The 20,614-nt window shown below is 48.3% G+C and overlaps 1 protein-coding gene across 2 annotated transcripts in view; it reads right to left on the bottom strand.

The window, feature by feature from the left end:
- TECRL (trans-2,3-enoyl-CoA reductase like) overlaps nt 1-20,614 on the bottom strand; it is a 1,221,034-nt gene that overhangs the window by 369,514 nt on the left and 830,906 nt on the right. For both annotated transcript variants that reach the window (XM_069626096.1, XM_069626097.1), the window contains one exon: nt 13,644-13,701. In XM_069626096.1, coding sequence (XP_069482197.1) covers nt 13,644-13,701 — 58 coding nt within the window. The remainder of the gene's footprint in view (nt 1-13,643; nt 13,702-20,614) is intronic.

Raw genomic sequence — 20,614 nt, 5'->3', positions numbered from 1 at the left:
AGGTATACCTGCCTGCTAGCAGTGTGTCTGAAAATTAGGTCTGGATGCCACTCACCGCCCAAACCGGAGCTCAGTGAAGTTCCACGGCCTCATGTACAAAATGGCCGCCAGCCGCGTGTGCGATGCACAGCCTACGGCACGAAACAAAATGCTGTTCGATTCCGTTCCAGGGAAAAAAAATGCAAATTTCGTCACTGCCAGGCCCAGGCATCATCCCCCACTCGTCGCCACTGTTGGGGGTTTGTCCCAACCCCCATGCGATGCTCTTAAGCCCCAGAACACTTAAGTACCACACGACACACGTCCTTACTGTTCGGGCTTCCAGGTCGCTCTGATGCGTCCGGGAATGCCCCCTTTATTTATACTGCACGTGGCGGTGTGCAACGTCATGCCGCCGCGTGTGCGTCCCGACAAGGGGCAGCGCCACACCCGGCAATACTGCAGGCCATCCCCCTGCACCCACAGCAGCATCCCATTGAAGCTTCGTACAAACGCCTGTCACCCCTGTAACCCAAAACTGCAGCAGCACCCCATCGAGACTGCGTACGAACGCCTGTAACCCCTGTAACCCAAAACTGCACCCTGATAAACTGCATACCATTTTGCGGTCAGTAAACTGCTTGCGAACCACTGCCCCATCTTTATCACTCCCTTCCTTGGGAAACTCTTGGAGAAGTTGGTCTTCCAACAACTGACCCAGCATGCAGAGCTTGTCAATTGCCTACATGACCACCAGTTTTTGAGCATCCAGAGGCACGGAAACTGCTCTCCTGTACACCCGTGAAGAACTGCTTGCAGATCTTGACTCCAACTCTCCAGCCGTTCTCATTCTACTTGATCTCTTCTCTGCATTTGATACGGTCAACCACTCCATCCTCATAAAATGGCTCCATGATACCCTTGGTATCTTGGTGCGGGCACTGGGCTGGCTCACCTCCTTCCTCAATGACAATCCTCCACAGGTTATTCTGGGCGCTTTCTCCTCTCCCAACTCTATGTCCACCTGTAGAGTTCCCCAGGGCTCTAACATTTCTCCCTGGCTCTTTAACATCTATCTTGCTCTACTTGGAAACCTAATCTCCACTTTCTCCCCTTAATTTCAGTGTTACACAGATGACACACAACTCTTCTTCTAACTACCCTCTGATCCTTTCTTTACTTCCTCCATCATTCCTGACTGCCTATCTTCCATCCAGTCCTGGTCTGCCTCCAATGATCTCTGCTTCTATGCCAGCAACACTGAGATCTTACCCATTGGGACTCTTGTTCCCTCCTTCTTCTCTTCACTCTGGCCATCCTCTATGGACTCTCCCCCTTCTCCTTCATCTGAAGCCAGAAACCTTGGAGTCATCTTCGACTCCTCTCTTTCCTTCCTCCCCACATGCAGGACCTTGCCAAGAAGGCCCGCTTTAAACTCCACCTCTTCAAAGGAATCCTTCCTTTCCTCACTTTCCCCCAGAAGCTCAATATCTCCAGGGCTCTGGTACTCTGTAGGATGGACTACTGCAACCAGTAGTAATATCTGAAACTGAATGTATGTATGTAACCAGAACCCTAAGATTTTAACTAGCTACGTTTTTCTAAGTAACCAACACTGTGATACCCTTGGGTTTGGGCGTGTAACAAATGCAATAAATAAATAAAATAAAAATACTGCAACAGCCACTTCCTTAATCTTCCCTCTTCCTCTCCACGTCCCCTCCAGCTCATCCAGAATAGGGCTGCAAGACTTATCCTTGGCCTCAAGCCCAGGGACCACATCTCTCCAGCCCTTAAATCTCATCACTGGCTCACGGTTGCTGAACGGATCAAATTAAAATCCCTCTGCATCATCCATAAGGCTGTCTGGGGCCAGGGACCATGTTATCTGCACTGGCTCTCACTAAATGTTCTCCCTCCAGATCGTTACGTTCCTCCGTGCCAACTTGCTGCATGTCAAGTGCATCTCTAAACAGCGAGTGGGTAGCAGATCTCTCTCCTTGGCTGGCTCCCTCCTTTGGAACAGCCGCCCTTACCTCTCCGTCTTGAGCCGGATCGCCTCAAATTCTGATAGCTCATCAAGACTTTCCTTTTCACATCCTCCTTCCCCCTCTCCTGCCCTTGCTAAAACCTCACAGTTGCTGAAACTGGTGACCAGGGCCCTTCTGTATCCTTCTGGGTCCTGCACCCCCAACAGCCTTCAGCCCACACCCTCTTCCAGCACTTGCCGTTGGGCTCCCACTGGCCTGTGCTATCCCAGAGGCCTGCACTTATTGTTTTTTGTCAGTTGACTACTTTCACCAAGTGATCTCTGCCATGCACTTAACAGCTGTTCGCAACTTACTCCCTAGCACTTCCATCCCTGGCACTCCCAGCACTTACCCCCCTCCCTGATCCCTTCTCTCTCTCCTCTGCACTTGCACATTCTGAATGCTCACAAGGCCTAGTAAGACCGCCTCTCTCTTTAATTATTGTATTTGCCTTTCTTTCCTACGTTCCCTCCCTGCTGCCCTGTGGGGGCTTTGGAACACAATTTACTTGTTGTATAACTGCCTTACAAATGCACAATAAATAAAATTCAAGGCTGCACCCCGCTAATCTGCATATGATCACCCCTAACTCCAAGCGACACCTCAACTACATGCCGTCAACCCTAAATGTATAAGTAAATCTTACCTTTGCGCATTGGATCTTGTTTGCAGTGCTCTGCTCCTCCTATCATGTGGCAGTGAGTACATGATGTGAGGTTGTGCATTGGGTTCCATGAATTCTATTAGGTTTGTGCTTGACTGGGTATGCAATTTCACTGCGTGGCCCATCGCTCAACACACCCACATTATTCCTCATTTTGCCAGCAGAATGGGGAATATGCATGTTCAGCCCCTATTTATTTCTTTGTGTAGGGCTATTCCACACTTTGCGTGGAGTGTCACGCAAAGTGCTCGACTGCACGCAAAGACTTGATGGACCCACACAAAGTCCCAGGAAATACATGCAAAGTCTGATCAATGAAATGGGAAAAGGAGTTTTACGCACTGAAAAGTGTGCAAAGTCACCTTTAAGCATCCACAAAATTCCATGAATCAGGCACATGGAGTGGTGGCATGTTCAGTGCCAGGATAATTAACTTAATGCAAGGTAAGGGATTGCACTGACACATGTAGATTAGCATATTTAGCACAGCCACCGAGTGGGAGACCAAATGTAGGGATCAGCATCTCACATAGGCCAGGAGGATAGTTCAGGGTTACCATGCTTATCGTGGAAGCAAGACAACGCAGAGCAACAGAGGTTTGAATCCATGTCCTGTGCTTAGAGACTGGTTTCTGGCATAATTATTAAAAGATCAATTAAAAAATGATAATTTAATTTTTAATTTTTATTGTTCTATGGTTAAATATTTAACCTTTAACAAATCCATTACGGTACACATACATTAAAATGCATTAAAAAGAGTAATTAACAGAAGGAGGAATAACAATCTAACATTATACTCGTTTTTACAATATTCAGATTATACCCAACACTTCATTAATACTCATTTATAACATAAACCATATTATTATTTACCTTTAGTAACCTATCTACGAATTCATGAAATACCAATGTATTTTAAAAATCGGATTGTTTCTATAATCAATGGGGTAGTCTCACCCCTAAAATTCCTCCCCCATACTTTCTCTTCAGGCGCATGTTTAAAATGTTCATAATAATTACCTAATAATCCTTGCCTTATTTTTGTTAACTATACGGAGTCAATGAGTAAGTGTCTTAATGTTTCTACCTGTCTGTTACAAAATCTACATAGCCTCAGTTCTTTAACACCTTTGGTTCTACTACCCAGCACTTCTTTTGTTAGCCATTGGTTCATCCTCATTTTTAAGAATCCCTTCCTAATTCTTGTTGAAGGGAAGCAATTTAGATATGTTGGCAGAACATTCAAGGTTCTAATTTCATGGACACTAATATAGTTCCGGAAGGACTTGTATATAGAGCATTCTCAAACCGTCACACACCAGGCTGCTCTGTATAATTTCTGTTTAACCATCATGGGTCTTCTTATCAACATTTCCAATGAAATTCCTGCATTGTTTAACCAATTTAGGCAGTTTTATTTCTAGACCGTTCTCAGTCCCCCCTCCTGATCCTTTAACACATGTCGTACAATCGGAAGCATGGAATCACCCTGCCATAATGATCTTTCTAAAAAATGACAAGAACTTTAATTTGACTGCCACCAGTAAAGAAGCTAATCCCAACCTGTGGCGTATAATCTGTATCGGGGTAACTCTCAGCAATTCCAGTGTCCTCCTCCAAAATTGCCCCTCCAATCTATTCCAAATCCCTGTACACAAAATAAATTTCCTTCCATTCCATACGTCACAATTGAGACCAATTTTTGTTTTTAAAAGGTCAATAGTGGCACGTAAGAGAAGCGACCAAACTTTTTCTGGAGTAGCAACCTGTGGGACGCTGTTGTAGTAATTTTTAATTTTAAATCATTCCTATGAGGGATCTCTGACCCTGATACATTCACCAGGCTACTCAGATATCGATACTCCAGGACCCTTTCTAAGACAATGTTTTCAACCATCATCCTCATCATTTTTGTTCTAGTGGTTTGTTTAGGGGCCATGAACATTACCGTTGTTTTAGTAGCAAGAATTGTAAACTGTAACCGCATGAAGAAGCGTGGGCCGCATCCAGCACTGGTGCTACGCTAAGTCGATAATACACAGAGCACCACCAGCACGGTGGCAGCAGCGGACACCAACTTTTCCCCACAAACAGCCACACGCCAAGGGGTTAAGGCAGTGGTGTGAAAATATTACTTGCAGTGCTATGGAGGGCCCCTTTACGACTTTTATGGTAATAGTAAAACAGTTGGAATTTCCAAATATTGCCAATTTTTACAGTATGACAAATTATGATGTGTGGGATATTAACTACACGCGGCATCCCTAGAAATGATGCATGCAATAAATAATGCTTTTTTACGAGTTTAAAATCTGCGTCGCAAGTTTGGCGGTTTTGGTAAAACATCATTTTGGAAATACAGAGGTTTTACAATTCTGCCAAATTCAGAGTTTCAAAACTAAAACTCTTCCAATGGGCCTGCTTTTGTGTTGAGCAAATTTCCTGCACAAAAAAAGCAGGACAGGATGAGATATTATAAGTGAAGGGCCTGACTCTTGTGCACTCTCCCTTTGTCACAGGTTTACTGCACGCAGTAACTGTATTTGAGTTTTCAAATACCAACAACGTCATAACTTAGGTCCAACATAATGCACACAAAAATGCATGAAACACCTTTGATTTTTACCTCCACCCAAGAGGTACAAATGTCCAGAGAAGTTTGTAAACACCTGTTACCTGTAGCGAAGGGCAAACGTTTCCCTTTACTACAGGAATCGGGCCCCATTACGTGTTTGGTGGTATCTGGGTGGCAAATCCACCCAGATACCACCAAACTGTATGACAGTTACCGCCAATTGGTCTGGCAGTATTACCGCTGGATTACAAATGGCAGTGAGGGTGCAAGTCCCTATTTCTTTTTTAGTCCATAGAACTCAATGGGGCATTTTCAGCTGAATTACTGGAGCGGTAATTCCTCTGCTGTAATTCCACCGAAAATGGGCAAAAAGTCTCTGAAGTTACCCCCAGCTCATACCTGGAGGGGAATATTCCAATTTTCCACCCACCTCATAGTTGGGTGGTGCGATAATGTGGCGATATATGGTAATATCGCTGCATTTAACCCACACTGCCCAACTCGTAATGAGGCCACCTTTATGGGCACATACACGGCGACAAGACAAGGGGCATGACCTCCCTCACTCACCCACTTTGCCGTGCAATCCACAAAAGGGTCAGGGGTGAACCTTTTGTGGATTTATAGTGTTACATTATTTAATAACGTAGCACTAGGGGGCGTGGCTTGGCGCCATGGTGAACGGTCGAGTCCGGTGAGAGCTCCCGGCCGCGACCGAATATTACCTAAAATGCCCCAGTAAACAGCTAGACTAGGCGAAGGAAAGCGTTCCCTGCAAAGCCCGGAGGCTCGGGCTGCTCGTGCCTTAATTTCAGCAGTTCAAAGTGGGGATTGGATTGTGTCGAGCCCATCCTCTCCCGGTAGGAGACTCCGAGGTGTGCGGCGAGCCAAGATGGCGGACAGCGGCCCGACATAACGAAGCACCTCCGAAGAACGAGAGGAGTTGGAACTAAGGAAGCCTCCCCCTCCGAAGCACACAATCGTGGACCCTCCCGGAGGAGCCTGACAGGGGGCACTGCCTGCACCCCCCCGATAGCGGAGACGTGAGCCGAACCCGGCCCGAGGATCATCGGGGTGGAATCTCCCCTCCGCCGGAGTTCCCGAGAACGGGGGTACAGGCCCTGCTGAGCCCCGCGACACCCGCGGCCACCCGCCCCTCGGGGAGCTGCCGGGGGGAGCGGATTCGGGCGAGGGGCCCGCTCGATACTCCGCCGAACGCGGAAATAAGTTGGAGTCCTTCCCCCTCCCCGGCCCGAGGGTCCCGAGAGTCCCGCGGCGGACCAGAATCTCCCGCCACCCGCCGCCCCCGCTGCTGTTGGCCGTTGTTGGGGGCCCCGGGGGTGCAGCGGGCGGCCGGGGGGCCGATTTCTCCCTGCAACTTCCCCGGACGAACTCTGCGACTCCCCCCCCCCCAGAGACGCGGGTCCCGGCTTTCCGCCGGCCTTCCTCCGGCCTCCCTCCGGAGGCTTGCCTGCACTCCTTCCGCCCCGGACCTGCGCGGAGCGGCGCGGCGGGCGGAGAGCCCAGCCAACCCCATCAGGCACAAGGGAAAAGAAGGTGGCCCCCCCCCATTCGGCGGCCTGGCGGGTTCGAGGCGGGAAGACCCCTGCAGCCCTGAACTGTTGAGAAGAGACTGAAAGGCTCAGCCGCCGTCCTCCCGGGGGTGTGGAGCCTGAGGAACGTTCCTAGAGGGAAGGTAAGGCGGCACCTGCCGCAACTGCGGGGCTCTCCTCGCCCCTCCGGCCTGCCCTAGCACCCCAGGGATGACCGAACTGGCCACCTAGACGCGGCCCCTCAGGGGTTTGGCCCCGAGACTCGATCTGGCTGGCCTGTAGAGGGGGCGTGGGAGGGGCCCGGAGAGAGACCCAGGTGCTCCATAACAGTCACTCTGCCCCCGAGTGGATCGGGCCCCGGTGCATCCCACAAGAAACAATGTCCAGAAACCCAAAAGTGACCAAACAAACAGACATTGCGACATTGCTGTCCACTAACATGGGTGAAAAGAACAAGAAAGGAGACCGCAGCGACATGGGGGGAACCGCCCAAGAACCCAACGGGGGGTCCACAGCCCAAGCGGTGACCAAAGCTGACCTACAGGAGCTCCTCTCTGCCATAACCAAGGAATACCAGAAAGGGACAGAGGAACTGAAAGACAGAATTGCGTCCCTGGATGGGAGAGTGGGCGAGATCGAAACCAGAACAACAGAAATAGAAACCACCCTGTGCGAACAGAACTTTGAGATCGGGGAGGGGGCCGATAGACTCTCCGCACTCGAGGCTAGATGCGAATCCCTTGAGAACAAACAAGAAGAGGCTGAAAACAGGTCTAGACGTAACAATATCCGCCTGAGGGGAATCCCGAGTTCGGTCTCCGACGAGGAGCTCAACTCTTATGTCAACGACTTATTTCGCTTCATCACAACGCTCCCAGACGGAGCCCCCCTGGAACTGGATAGGGTCCACAGAGTCAGAGCTAGACAAAACGCAAATCTGGCGCCTGATGTCTTAGCAAGAATCCACTTCTATAGAGTAAAGGAGGAAATCATGCGAGAAGCCAGAAGTTCTGCCCGAATTCTCTTTCGAGACGCCGAAATATCCCTATACCAGGACCTAGCGACGACCACCCTCACGAAAAGGAAGGCTCTTAAGCCACTAACCGAGTGGCTGCGCGAACGGAAAACAACATACCGCTGGGGCTTTCCCACCTCTTTACTCTTCACTTGGGAAGGCAGATCTTGGTCTATCCCTTCCCCCAAAGAGGCGGAGAGGTTTATGAACCCGGAAAGCGAAGAGGGGCCCCCCCCTAATGCGGCCGAGGTCCCCAGAGGTACCCGTGGGGAAGCCACCAGAGCCTGGTCAAAGGTACCTGGCCGTCGTAGACCCCGTGGTCCTGCGGGCAAACTCAAAAGGGACAATGACCGCTAAAGGGGCAGTCTAGAACACGGAAAACACAAGCTCCCCCCTGGCCGAGCTTTCTGCCCCTCTGACGGTGGAGCCGAGCCTCCTCGAGATACCTACAGTACTCAAATCAGTTAAACTTATCCTGAATGTTTACTGGCTAAAGGAAGAGGCAAAGTTTGCCTCCATACCGAATTCATATACCGGTCCGGCCGTATGCCCCGTTGGTTGAAGGCTGGCCCGGAAACCTTGTTATGGTTTGATGGGTGGGGGGTGGGGGGCTGGGGGGGGACGAGGGGCGGAGGACAACATGATAAAGAGGAAAGAACGGAGAATTTCGCCATGCAGGAACAAGGAACAAGAGAGCTTCAAGGAACAATCTGAACCGACTCACACGAAATCCAAAAGATGGGCTCGCTAGACAAAACCCTAACCATCACAACCTGGAATGTGCAGGGGCTTAACGCACCCAGAAAGCGGAAAGCAGTGGAACACAAACTAGACCAATTAGCAGCCGATATTGTCTGCATTCAGGAAACCCATCTCATTGCGGATGACCAAAGCCGACTAAGATTTTGGCGCTACCCAAAACGCTACTTCGCCTCAGCCACACAGAAAAAGAGAGGCGTAGCTATCCTACTAAAAAGAGATCTCCCTCTAACACAGATCACCATCAAAAGAGACCCCGAGGGCAGATTCCTACTCCTGAAAGGCCTCCTAGTGGAGCTACCGATCACCCTGGTGGCCGCTTATGCGCCAAACAAAGAACAAGACCAATTCCTCCTCAGCCTCCTTCCAATCATCACATCCTTCGCAGAAGGATGCCTAATAATCGGAGGGGACCTCAACCTCCCCCCGGATCCAACAATGGATAAGACGCTTCCAGCCTCAAGGGAGGACTTCAGCAGATCCCTTGCCTTGGCGAAATTCCTGCGGGAAACCGAAACAATAGACATATGGAGATTCCACAACCAAGGGGATAGGGACTACACCTTCTTTTCGCACGTGCACAAAGGCTATTCACGCATCGACCTCTTGCTCGCCACAAATAACCTGGCCCCCTGCGTGGAGAGGATTCAGATCGGACCGATCGCAATATCGGACCATGCTCCAGTCACGATGGTGGTGTCTATCCACGGGGCCCCGGAACCTGCCCAGAGGCAATGGAAACTGCAAGATTACATCTTGACAGATATATCGGCTGGCTCGGATCTCGCTGAGGCAATTCGGAATTATTTCTCTGAGAACACAACCCCCGACTCCTCAACAGCCATGGTGTGGGATGCCATGAAACCAGTGATCCGAGGGGTCGCCATGGACCTAACAGCCAGACTCAAGCGCCAAAACCTACTCAAGCAACAAAAACTCGAGCAAAAACTCACAGCCCTGGAAGGCAAACTCAAAGCCAGTTACAAGAAAACAACGCACCAAGAACTCAAAAAAACTAAAAGAGAGCTCGAGATCCACCTGGCGGACCGAGCCGCTAAAGCATTAACCTATACCAAACAATACTATTACCTGAACAGTAACAAAGCGAACAGACTCTTAGCATACAAACTGAAAAAGCTTCAGACCAGGAACCACATCCAATCCCTGCAAGACAGGAACGGCACCCTATTCCACCGGGACTCCGAAAAACTCGGGTTAATGGTGCAACACCACGAGGAAATCATGGCAGGGCCCCCGACGACTATCTCAGCCATCACCCAATTCTTGACCCCAGTACCAAAGAAACAGCCACCCCCATCCCTAGTGAACTTAGAGAGCCCTATTTCAGAGGAGGAAGTCAGCGAGACGATCCGCCACCTAAAAAACACAACACCTGGCCCGGATGGGTTTTCAGCAAAATTCTACAAAAAATTCGCTCACCTGCTCGCCCCACAGCTGGCAAATCTATTCAACTCATTCCTGTCCACCGGCCTTACGTCCCCCTCCATGAACGAGTCAATAACAGTGCTGATCCCTAAACCAGGAAAAGACCAAACACAATGCTCATCGTACAGGCCTATTTCGCTCCTAAACAACGACGCGAAAATATTTGCAAAAATCTTAGCAAATAGGCTATCCCCCTTCCTCCCGGAGCTCATTCACCCGGACCAGACTGGATTTATCCTAGGTCGGGGCACCCAAGACAACATTCGCAGAACCATCAACATCATCGAATCAGCGAACAGACTGGGCACAAAACTGGCAGTCCTCTCCTTAGACGCGCATAAAGCTTTCGACATGCTCGACTGGGGCTATATTAGGAACACACTAGAGCACTTCGGCTTTGGCCCAAACTTCGCAAAATGGGTTCTGGCCATCTACCAAAAACCCTCTACAAATCTTCGCCTCAACGGGACTAAATCCAGCAGAATAAACATAACCAGAGGCACAAGACAGGGATGTCCTCTTTCCCCACTTATATTTGCCCTATCCATGGAACCATTCGCCGAAAGGGTCCGCCAAAATGCATCAATATCAGGCCTAACGCACAAGAAAGAATCCTACAAAATCGCGCTTTACGCGGACGATGTGCTCCTCACACTCACCAGCCCGGAAGAGTCAATAAGAGCCCTATGGCAAACGCTCGAAGAATTCCGAGCAGCATCGGGATTCACAATAAACATCTCCAAATCCACCGCACTGGGCATAAACATCCCAAGAAAGACCAAGGCTCATCTCGAAGAGGGGCTCCAAATTACTTGGGCCGGAAGCAGCTTCAACTACCTGGGGGTGCAGATAACCAATAAAACTAAGAGGCTGTACAAGACCAACTTCCCGACACTCTTCAGAGACCTAAGAAAGGACATCAACCGCTGGAAAAAACAGGAAATCTCCTGGTTTGGCCGAACGACGGCGATAAAAATGAATCTCACGCCACGGCTGCTATATCACGCCCAAGCCCTGCCGGTGTCGATCCCGGAAAAGGCCCTGCAGAAACTGCAAAGAGAGGTGCTGAACCTAGTCTGGGAAGGAAAGAAATCCCGCATCCCAAAGCGCATAATGCTCCGAAGCACCGCCCTGGGCGGCCTAGGGGTCCCAGACGTGTCAAGGTACTGCCTGGCAGCCCAACTAGCCCCAGCCTTTGCCTGGAAATTGCCAACCAACCGACCCCGATGGTTGACTCTGGAGGAAGATTGGTGTCAGTCCCCACTGGAATCCTTGCCCCACTCCAGGGAGCCCAAGGGGGCCAGGGATCTGGGCCCCCTATCAGCAACAAGAAACACAGTCGCCAGCTGGAGGGCGGCTGCACGCCGGTGGAAATGCAGGAGCACAATGGGTCCACTCACGCCAATCTGGAACAACCCCGACTTCTCCCCCGGAATCACACCAAACCAGTTCACGGAATGGCGAGCCGGCGGCTTAGAAACTATCTCGGATTTCTTCGAAAACGGCCTCCCCCTGAACTTCGAAGAGTGCAAAACAAAGTTCAAGATCCAGGAAACAGAAAGGTTCCGCTACTCCCAACTGAGGCACTGGCTGTCGCACCCTCAGGTCAGGAAACTAGGCAGCAGGGAGCTCACAGCATTGGAAAACTTCCTCTTGACAACCCCCCCTAAGGGGAAAATATCAGCCCTGTACAAAACTCTAGACAGAACAGACCCGGAAAAAAAAGAGCCATATATGGTGAAATGGGAAGAGGACATAGGGAGACCAATTGAGCTGGAGGAATGGCAACACATCTGGTCCCGCGCTCTGAAAAGCTCGAAATGTGTGACGAACAAAGAAAGTGCGTTTAAAGTTTGCTACAGATGGTATAGAACCCCGTCATTCCTCAACAAATGCAACCCGGCTATCCCAGCGCAATGCTGGAGGGGATGCCCGGACCGCGGAACCCTATTTCACCTCCTGTGGTCATGCCCCAAAGCCACCCTATTTTGGGAAAACATCCTGGAACAAATTAAAACAATCACGGGACTCAACATCCCCTGGGACCCAGGGATTGTGCTACTGGGGTCGACGGGAGATGGCCAATTCCCGCTAACCGGCAACCTGGCGGACCTATGCTCCCATCTCCTAACAGCCGCCAAGATCTCAATCGCCAGACTCTGGAAAAACCCGGAGGGTCCATCCACGCAGATGTGGTGGTCTAAGTGCTGGGAAATCGCCGCAGCGGAGAAAGTCACAGCCATCAGGTCAGGCAATAAACCCAAATTCGAACGCACATGGGCGCCCTTTCTGGACTACGGACAGCAATTCCCTGGGGTGGCAAGGCAGCCACCCAACTTACGCTGGATGGAAACTCAAGACTGAAAAAGAAAGCCCAACCCCAAGCCAGACAGGCAACTGAGCTCCTCCAGTCCTCCGAAGTACCACGAACAATCAATCGAGTTCCCCGGACTTGGAAGACCCGACACGAAAGCACCCTGGTGTAACCTAGCGAAGCCCCACATCGAACCCTTGAAATAATCTCCTTGGCAAAATAGACAGTAACCTGTTCTTGAGCAAAAACAGCTCCCTGCGAAAAGTGCTCCTTGTCCCTTGCCCCCCCTTTCTTACCCCCCTCACCCTGTAGTAGTTGTTTCTGTTATGATTTCTTTTGTCCTCATTATGGAGGAGAACGTAAGACTAGCTAAGACTAAAATATGCAAAGTAATGTTCTCCTAGCCATATGTTCTAACAAGTCGATATACATGCAATGATCTTACCCTCTACATGACTTGTTATGTTGAAAACAATAAAAATAATTTTGGAAAAAAAAAAAATAACGTAGCACTATGAGCCATTACTGTACACAATCCATTTACATCCTCAAAACGTGGGTGCCAATGAATTTAAAGCTTTTGCGAGGGAAACCTGTATGCAGATTTTGTAAAATAAGCTCCCTTGCTGTCAAACTGGTGTTTTTTCGAACCTAGTCTGATTTCCAAAAATACCACATGGGGTAATGGCAATTATCGTATGCGGTATTTCCATTCGGTAATCCCCAGACACCTAATGAGGCTTTTAGTCATGCACCAGCATCTAGTCACATACACGGTAAGTACGGCTTTGAAATGTATCTAATAGCTTTCTCCGGTTCCCCGCACAGTGTCTTTCACTGAAAGACTTTCTTTTAATCTGTACATCAAGCTCCAGGAACATCTGCAACATGCAGGCGTTTGGTGACTTCCAAGCAAGCAGTGCTCTAATGATGGGTAACCAAGAAGGGTGGGAGGGGAGAAGCAGAAGGAAGAGGGGGAAGGAGAGCAATTAATGTGTGTATTCAATGTCAATAACAGGATTTTAGACATAATTAAGATGCTTAAATCAACCTCCAGACTCACATTTCTTTTAATTGAGACAAATGCGCTGCACGCTGAAATATCATAAATTGTTATTAATGATTTCTTTCTGCACGTTTCTCTGAATGTTGCTAATGTGGTGGCACGCTATCGAGCGCGCCCTGTAGTTTTCTAATTTCACCAAATGGGTCCGTAAGTAGCGGTTAAAACAGCATACTCGGGACTTTGATCATAAGGTCATTTCCACAATCAGAAGCAGCTGCGAAAGTAAAGAGGACACAAACCTGGGCCGCTTTGATGTACCAATGCTACGTTGATGAAATGATTTCCAGCTTCACACACCTGAAAAGGAATATTTACACATTTATTTCTGTTTCAAAGAGTTGGCATCTCGTCATAAAATAATACAGTCAACATGTGTCGTAACAAAATAGCACAGGGAAACGTGCACTAACCAGTCATTAACAAAATAAGCGTGGGCCTAGCCACCAGATAGGTTTGCGCTGTAGAGAATTTTTTCAGCAGACCAAGCTCCCTCTCAGGGCCCGTGCAGAGAGAATGGAGAGGTGGTCCGTTTGCATAGCGAATTAATATGTTTTCATGAATGTTAGCGCCACGCCACGGTGCCTTTGGGCTGCTGCACGTTCTATAATTGTGAATAAATAATAAATAAATAAATGAGTGTTTGAAAAGTCTTGCATTATTATTTTATTTTATTTATTACATGTATATAGCGCGCAGGCAGCCCAAGGGCATTGTGGCGCTGTTACTTGTAAGGGAACTTAGTTACAGGTACAGGTATAGGTTGTGCCTTGGGTTACAGTGAGGCAGGATCCTGTGTCAAGCGATAAGGAGAATCATACAACAGGGTACATCATACATCATAGTACATCATATATGTTAGTCATTAAAGTTTAAACATGAGAGGTTGGTTAGGTGAACAAGGTAGTTTTCATGGCTTTGCGGAAAGCAGTCAGTGAGGGTTCAGCTCGCAGAGAGGTGGGGAGGGTGTTCCAATGTAGTGCAGCAAGGTAGGGGAAGCTGGCGCCACCTGCTCTAGCTCTTTTTACCCTGGGCACAGAGAGCATATTGGCATAGGGTGTCCTGGTGGGTCTTGTGGGCGCAACTGGGTGGATTCTCTGGGATAGGTACGCTGGGGCTGAGAGATGGACACATTTGTGGGTGATGCTTAGCGCCTTGAATATAATCCTTTCCTTTATGGGGAGCCAATGGGATGCTTTTCTGGCAGCGGTGATGTGCTCCCTCTTGGCAATGCCTTGCGCAGCGCGCAGGGCGATATTCTGAATTACTTGCAGCTTCTCGAGGTTTTTGTTGGAGGTCCCTAGGAAGAGAACATTACAGTAGTCTAGCCGGGAACCAGTTATGGCTCTGGCTATGTTGGTGCAGGTATCTTTTGACAGAAAAGTCCTGATTGCGTTGAGGAGTTTTGCATGGTAAGCCGCAGAGGAGACTATTGCGTTTACTTGTCTGGTCATAGATAGGTTGGAATCTAGATAGACGCCTAGCGTTTTTACTGTGTTGAGTACTGGAATTCTGATCGAGTCTATGGTAAAGTGGCTAAACTGGGAGTCAAGTTTCTTGAGGGTGTCGGGGGATCCTACGAGAAGGTTTTGTCGGAGTTAAGGCAAAGGCCGTTGATAGCCATCCACATTTGGATTGTGTTGTATATGTTGTTAAGAGTTGCACAGTCTGTGTCATAATTACCTGTTAGTGTGAGGAGGATCTGAGTGTCGTCAGTGTAGTTGGTGTAGGAGATGCCCATGGCGTCAAGGATAAGGAAGAGGGGGCGGGTAAAGATGTTATATAAGGTCGGGGAGAGGCAGGAGCCTTGGGGCACACTACATAGCATGATGGTGGGTGATGCAGTGCCTAGGTCAGAGAAGACCTGCATGGTTCTGCCTTGGAGGAAGGAGGTGATCCAAGTGGTAGCTTCTTGGGAGAAGTTGGCTGTGGAGGTGAGGTGATGGCAGAGGATGTCGTGATCTACAAGATCGAAAGCTGCAGAGAGATTGAGGAGAAGGAGCAGGACAGGTTTGCCTTGGTCTCTAGCGTCATCCATTTGGTTTTTGAGGTCGAGTAGGGCGGTCTCTGTCCCATGCCTAGGCCGAAAGCCAGATTGTCTCAATCCTAAGAGGTTATGCTCTTCGAGGAAGTGCTGGACCTGCAGGTAGGCTGCCTTGTCTAGAATCTTGAGGAGGAATGGGACTGTGGTAATGGGGCGGTAGTTGTTGGGGGAGGTGGGGTCAAGTGTAGGTTTTTTTATGAGAGGTCGGACCCATGCTTCCTTGAGGCATGAGGGGACTCTCCCTGTGGTGAAGGAAGCATTGACGAAGGCTGTTAGGAAAGGAGCAAGGGTGTCTGAGCAGTCTTTGATGATGGAAGCGGGGCAGGGGTCCCCTTTGCAATTGGAGGGTTTGATGTTTTTCATGATGTTGATCATGTCTTTTTCCTGGATGGTTTTGAAAGAGAAGGTAGGGGCGGCCTCTGTGGGTGAGGAAGGGGGGGGCTCGGGGAGGTAGGTGGGGTGGGGAGCGCTAGTTTGGTGTTCAGAATTTTGGCTTGGAGTGAGCTGATTTTATTGCGCATGGCTGTTTGGATGTCGTCACACCATGCTTTATCTTTGGTGAAGTTTTGAGGGGTTGGTGTAGGGGTCTCGAGTTCCCTGAATATGGCGAATATTTCCTTGGTGTTTGATTTGGCCTCGGAGATTCTATCTTCAAATGATTTGGCTTTGGCTTTGATGATGGCTTTCTTATATTCATTTGCGAGGGATTTGAAGTTAAGTTTGTCTTTGTCATGACGGGATGTTTGCCATTGAGCTAGTGCTGCTTGCTTGTCTGTGCGCAGTTTGAGAAGGTCTTGGGTGAACCAGGCATTGGTGTGGCTGGTAGGTTTGGTTTTGCGCGGCTTAAGTGGGGCGATAGCATTGATTGCTGCCGTGATAGCAGAGTCATAGTTCTTGGCAAGAGTTTCTGGGTCGTTGGAAAAGGGGGGTCTAAAGGCAGGTCCCTGTAGGAAGGGTAAGAGTCTTTCTTTGTTTCTTTGGTCAGTTGGCAGGCACTTCTTGTGAGAGCTGGTGGTAAGGGTTTGGGGGGGGATGGGGAAGAGTTCGGGATGTTGAAGGTGATGTTGTGGTGGTCGGACCATGGGGTGGGGGTATTGCCTGTGACTATGAGGGGGGAGTTGTGATGGGCTATCCAGTCTAATGATCTGCCTAGTGCGTGAGTAGGGTCTGTGATGGTGTTGGCGAATCCTAGAGGGGCTAGAGCTGTGCCAAGTAATTTGGCACCAGGGTCTTTGGTGTCATTCAGGCCTAGGTTGATGTCCCTAAGGAGAATGACTTTGGATGACTTTTTTAGGTTGTTGGCCAGGAGGTGAGTGAGTGAGGCCTGGAAATCTCCCAGGGGGCCTGGTGGTCGATAGATGAGGTGTAGGGTAATGGTGCATTGATGCGAGATAGTGAGTTTCAATTGAAGGTAGTCGCTGTTGTTGTTTATAGTTTTGTCAACCTTTCTGATGGTGATCGAATCTTTGGCTATGAGAGCGACACCGCCTCCTGTGGTCAGGCGATCTTGTCTCGTGATGGCATAGCCTGGTGCGAGAGCGAAGGATAGAGCAGGGCCTGAGGCTTCGTGTAGCCAAGTCTCAGTGACCATTAGAAGATCTAGATCAAGGGTGGTGATGAGGTCGGGGATGTCTAGGGGGTGAGCATTGATGGATTGGGCGTTGATAAGGGCACATTTGAGGTGGTGTTCAGGGGAGATATTTACATCAGTGGGTGGCATGGCTGTGGTAGAAGAATTGCACACTGCGGTAATCACATTAGCGGTAGTGGGGGGCACATTTTCTAGGGTCCTAGACATGGATAAAGTAGCATTTACATCAGTGTGTGGCATGGCTGTGGTAGATGAATTGCACATTGCGGTAATCACATTAGCGGTAGTGGGGGGCACATTTTCTAGGGTCCTAGACATGGATAAAGTAGCATTTACATCAGTGGGTGGCCTGGCTGTGGTAGAAGAATTGCACATTGCGGTAATCACATTAGCGGTAGTGGGGGGCACATTTTCTAGGGTCCTAGACATGGATAAAGTAGCATTTACATCAGTGGGTGGCATGGCTGTGGTAGAAGAATTGCACATTGCGCTAATCACATTAGCGGTAGTGGGGGGCACATTTTCTAGGGTCCTAGACATGGATAAAGTAGCATTTACATCAGTGGGTGGCATGGCTGTGGTAGAAGAATTGCACATTGTGGTAATCACATTAGCGGTAGTGGGGGGCACATTTTCTAGCATCCTAGACATGGATAAAGTAGCATTTACATCAGTGGGTGGCATGGCTGTGGTAGAAGAATTGCACATTGCAGTGATCATATTCAAGCCTGTGGGAGGCACATTATAAGGAGTCATGGCCATTGTTAACGTTGCATTGTGGTCATGGTAGTGTTCACTGCGTGGGCTCTGATCCATAGCGTGGCGCAGCCTATGGGGATTGTAGTTTGTTAAGGCTGGAATCTTTGGGCTAATAGAAACTTGCAGGGTTCTAGTTTGCAGGCGCGCGTTCCGTACGTTTGTTTGTGTAGGTATTGAGAGTAGCGCACATGTGAGGGTACGGGCACGCAGACGCTGGAGTCTAGAAGTGAGTGCGATATGCTGATCAGGAGTGTGGGACTCCTTACCTTGTACTGCAGGCAGAATTCCACGGCGAGCGTCAGGCTGTGAGCAGCGAAGAGCTGCAAAGAGGAGTGCAGGCCTTGTCCTCTGGCCTTCTCCTCGTGGAGAAGGCCAGAGGACAACTACTACTACTACTTGGCCAATTCCTGTCTAACAACTATATATTTTTGGTCGTCATCAGCCTAACCACTGTATTTCTTAACTAATTGCAGTATGTTTAGTTGCTCCCAGCTTAAACCCTGGTATTTGTGGTTGCTACCAACCTAACCACTGTATTGTTTGGCCATCTCATCTAACCACTGTATTTACATGTTTGGCCACTTCATTTGTTTGGTTGCTACAAGCTTAACCACTGTACTTCTAGACAGGGGGACCAGCAATTCACTGCTCCCCACTAGACTGTTCAACCCATCTAACTAGCCTATAATCAAATTGTTGAGTTGTACTCTTGTCTAGATAGACTCACCCTTAACCTTATCTTGTATCTATGGATTGTGTACATCTGACATATCCTGATTGCAGTATTTCACGTTTAGCCTGATTGTGCCAGATAGCCCCATTTCACATTTAGCCTGATTGTGCCAGATGGCCCCATTTTACATCTAGTCTGATTGTGCCAGATAGAAGCATTTCACAATTAGCCTGAGTGTGCCATATAAACCTGATTGTGCCAGATAGCAGTATTTCACATTTAGCCAGATTATGACAGACAACCCTGATTGGCCGAATAGAAGTATTTCACATTTAGCCTGATTGTGCCACATAGCCCCATTTCACATTTAGCCTGATTGTTCCAAATAACCTGTTGTGCGATATATCCTAACTTCACACTTAACTTGCTTGGCCCAGATAATCTGATTGTGCCATATAGCTTATTTCCACATGTAACCGGATTGTGCCAGATAGCCTGATTGTGTGACATTGCCTCATTTTACATCTCGCATGATTGTGACAGATAACCTGATTGTGTCAGATAGAAGTATTTCACATTTAGCCTGATTGTGCCAGATAACCTAATTGTACCAGATAGAAGTAGTTCACATTTAGTCATATTGTGCCAGATTGCCCGATTTCATATTTAGCATAATTGTGCCAGATAGCCCCATTTCACATTTAGCCTGATTGGCCCAGATAATCAGATTGTGACACATAGCCTCGTTTTACATCTAGCCTGATTCTGCCAGATAACCTGATTCTGCCAGATAGCAGTATTTCACATTTAGCCTGATTGTGCCAGATAACCTAATCGCGCCAGACATCCTCATTTCACATTTAGCCTGAGTGTGCCAGATATCCCTATTTCACATTTAGCCTGATTGTGCCAGATGACCTGATTGTGCTAGATAGCCTCTCTTCACACTTAACCTGATTGGCCAGGATAACGGATTGTACCACATACCCTGATTTTCTATCTATCCTGATTGTGCCACATAGCCTCATTGTAACCAACCCTGATTGTGCCATATAACATGATTTTGGCATATAGCAGTATTTCATATTCAGCCCGACTGTGCCCGATAAACCTGGTTGTGCCAGATAGTAATATTTCACATTTAGCCTGACTGTTCCAGATAAACAAATTGTGCCAGATAGCAATATTTCACATTTAACCTAATTCTGCTAGATAGCCCCATTTTACATTTAGCCTGATTGTGCCAGATAAACTGATTGTGCCATATAGCCTCACTTCACACTTAATCTGATTGGCGCAAATAACTGATTGTGCCACATAGCACCATTTTAATCTAGCCTGATTGTTCCAGATAACATGATGTGCCAGATAGCAGTATTTCACATTTAGCCTGATTGAGTCAGATAACCTAATTGTACCAGATAGCCGTATTTCACATTTAGCATGATTGTGCCAGATAGAAGTATTTCACATTTAACCTGATTATGCCATATGGCCCGATTTCACATTTAGCCTGATTGTGCCAGATAGCCCCATTTCACATTTAGTCTGATTGTTCAGATAACCTGAATGTGCCAGTCAGCCTCACTGCAAACTTAACCCGATTGTGCCAGATAACCTGATAATGCCACATAGCCTCATTTTACATCTAGCCTGATTATGTCAGATAACCTGATTATGTCAGATAGCAGTATTTCACATTTAGCCAGATTGTGCCACATAATCTAATTGTGCTAGATAGAAGTATTTCACATTTAGCATGATTGAGCCAGATAACCTGATTGTGCCAGATAGCAATATTCCACATTTAGCCTGATTGTGCCAGATAAACCTGATTGTGCCAGCTAGCAGTATTTCACATTTAGCCAGATTGTGCCGGATACACCCGATTGTGCCATAAAGCAGTATTTCACATTTAGCCAGATTGTCCCAGATAGCCTCACTTCACATTTAACCTGATTGGCCCAAATAACTGATTGTGCCACATAGCCTCATTTTAATCTAGCCTGATTGTTCCAGATAACATGATTGTGCAAGATAGCAGTATTTCACATTTAGCCTGATTGAGCCAGATAACCTAATTGTGCCAGGTAGCAGTATTTCACATTTAGCATGATTGTGCCAGATAGAAGTATTTCACATTTAG

This window comes from Ambystoma mexicanum, chromosome 6p (genome assembly GCF_040938575.1).
Source record: "Ambystoma mexicanum isolate Mex_15411 chromosome 6p, UKY_AmexF1_1, whole genome shotgun sequence".
NCBI lineage: Eukaryota > Metazoa > Chordata > Amphibia > Caudata > Ambystomatidae > Ambystoma > Ambystoma mexicanum.
The sequence above is the reverse complement of the archived record's forward strand: the minus strand, read 5'-3'. Positions and strand labels throughout refer to the sequence as shown.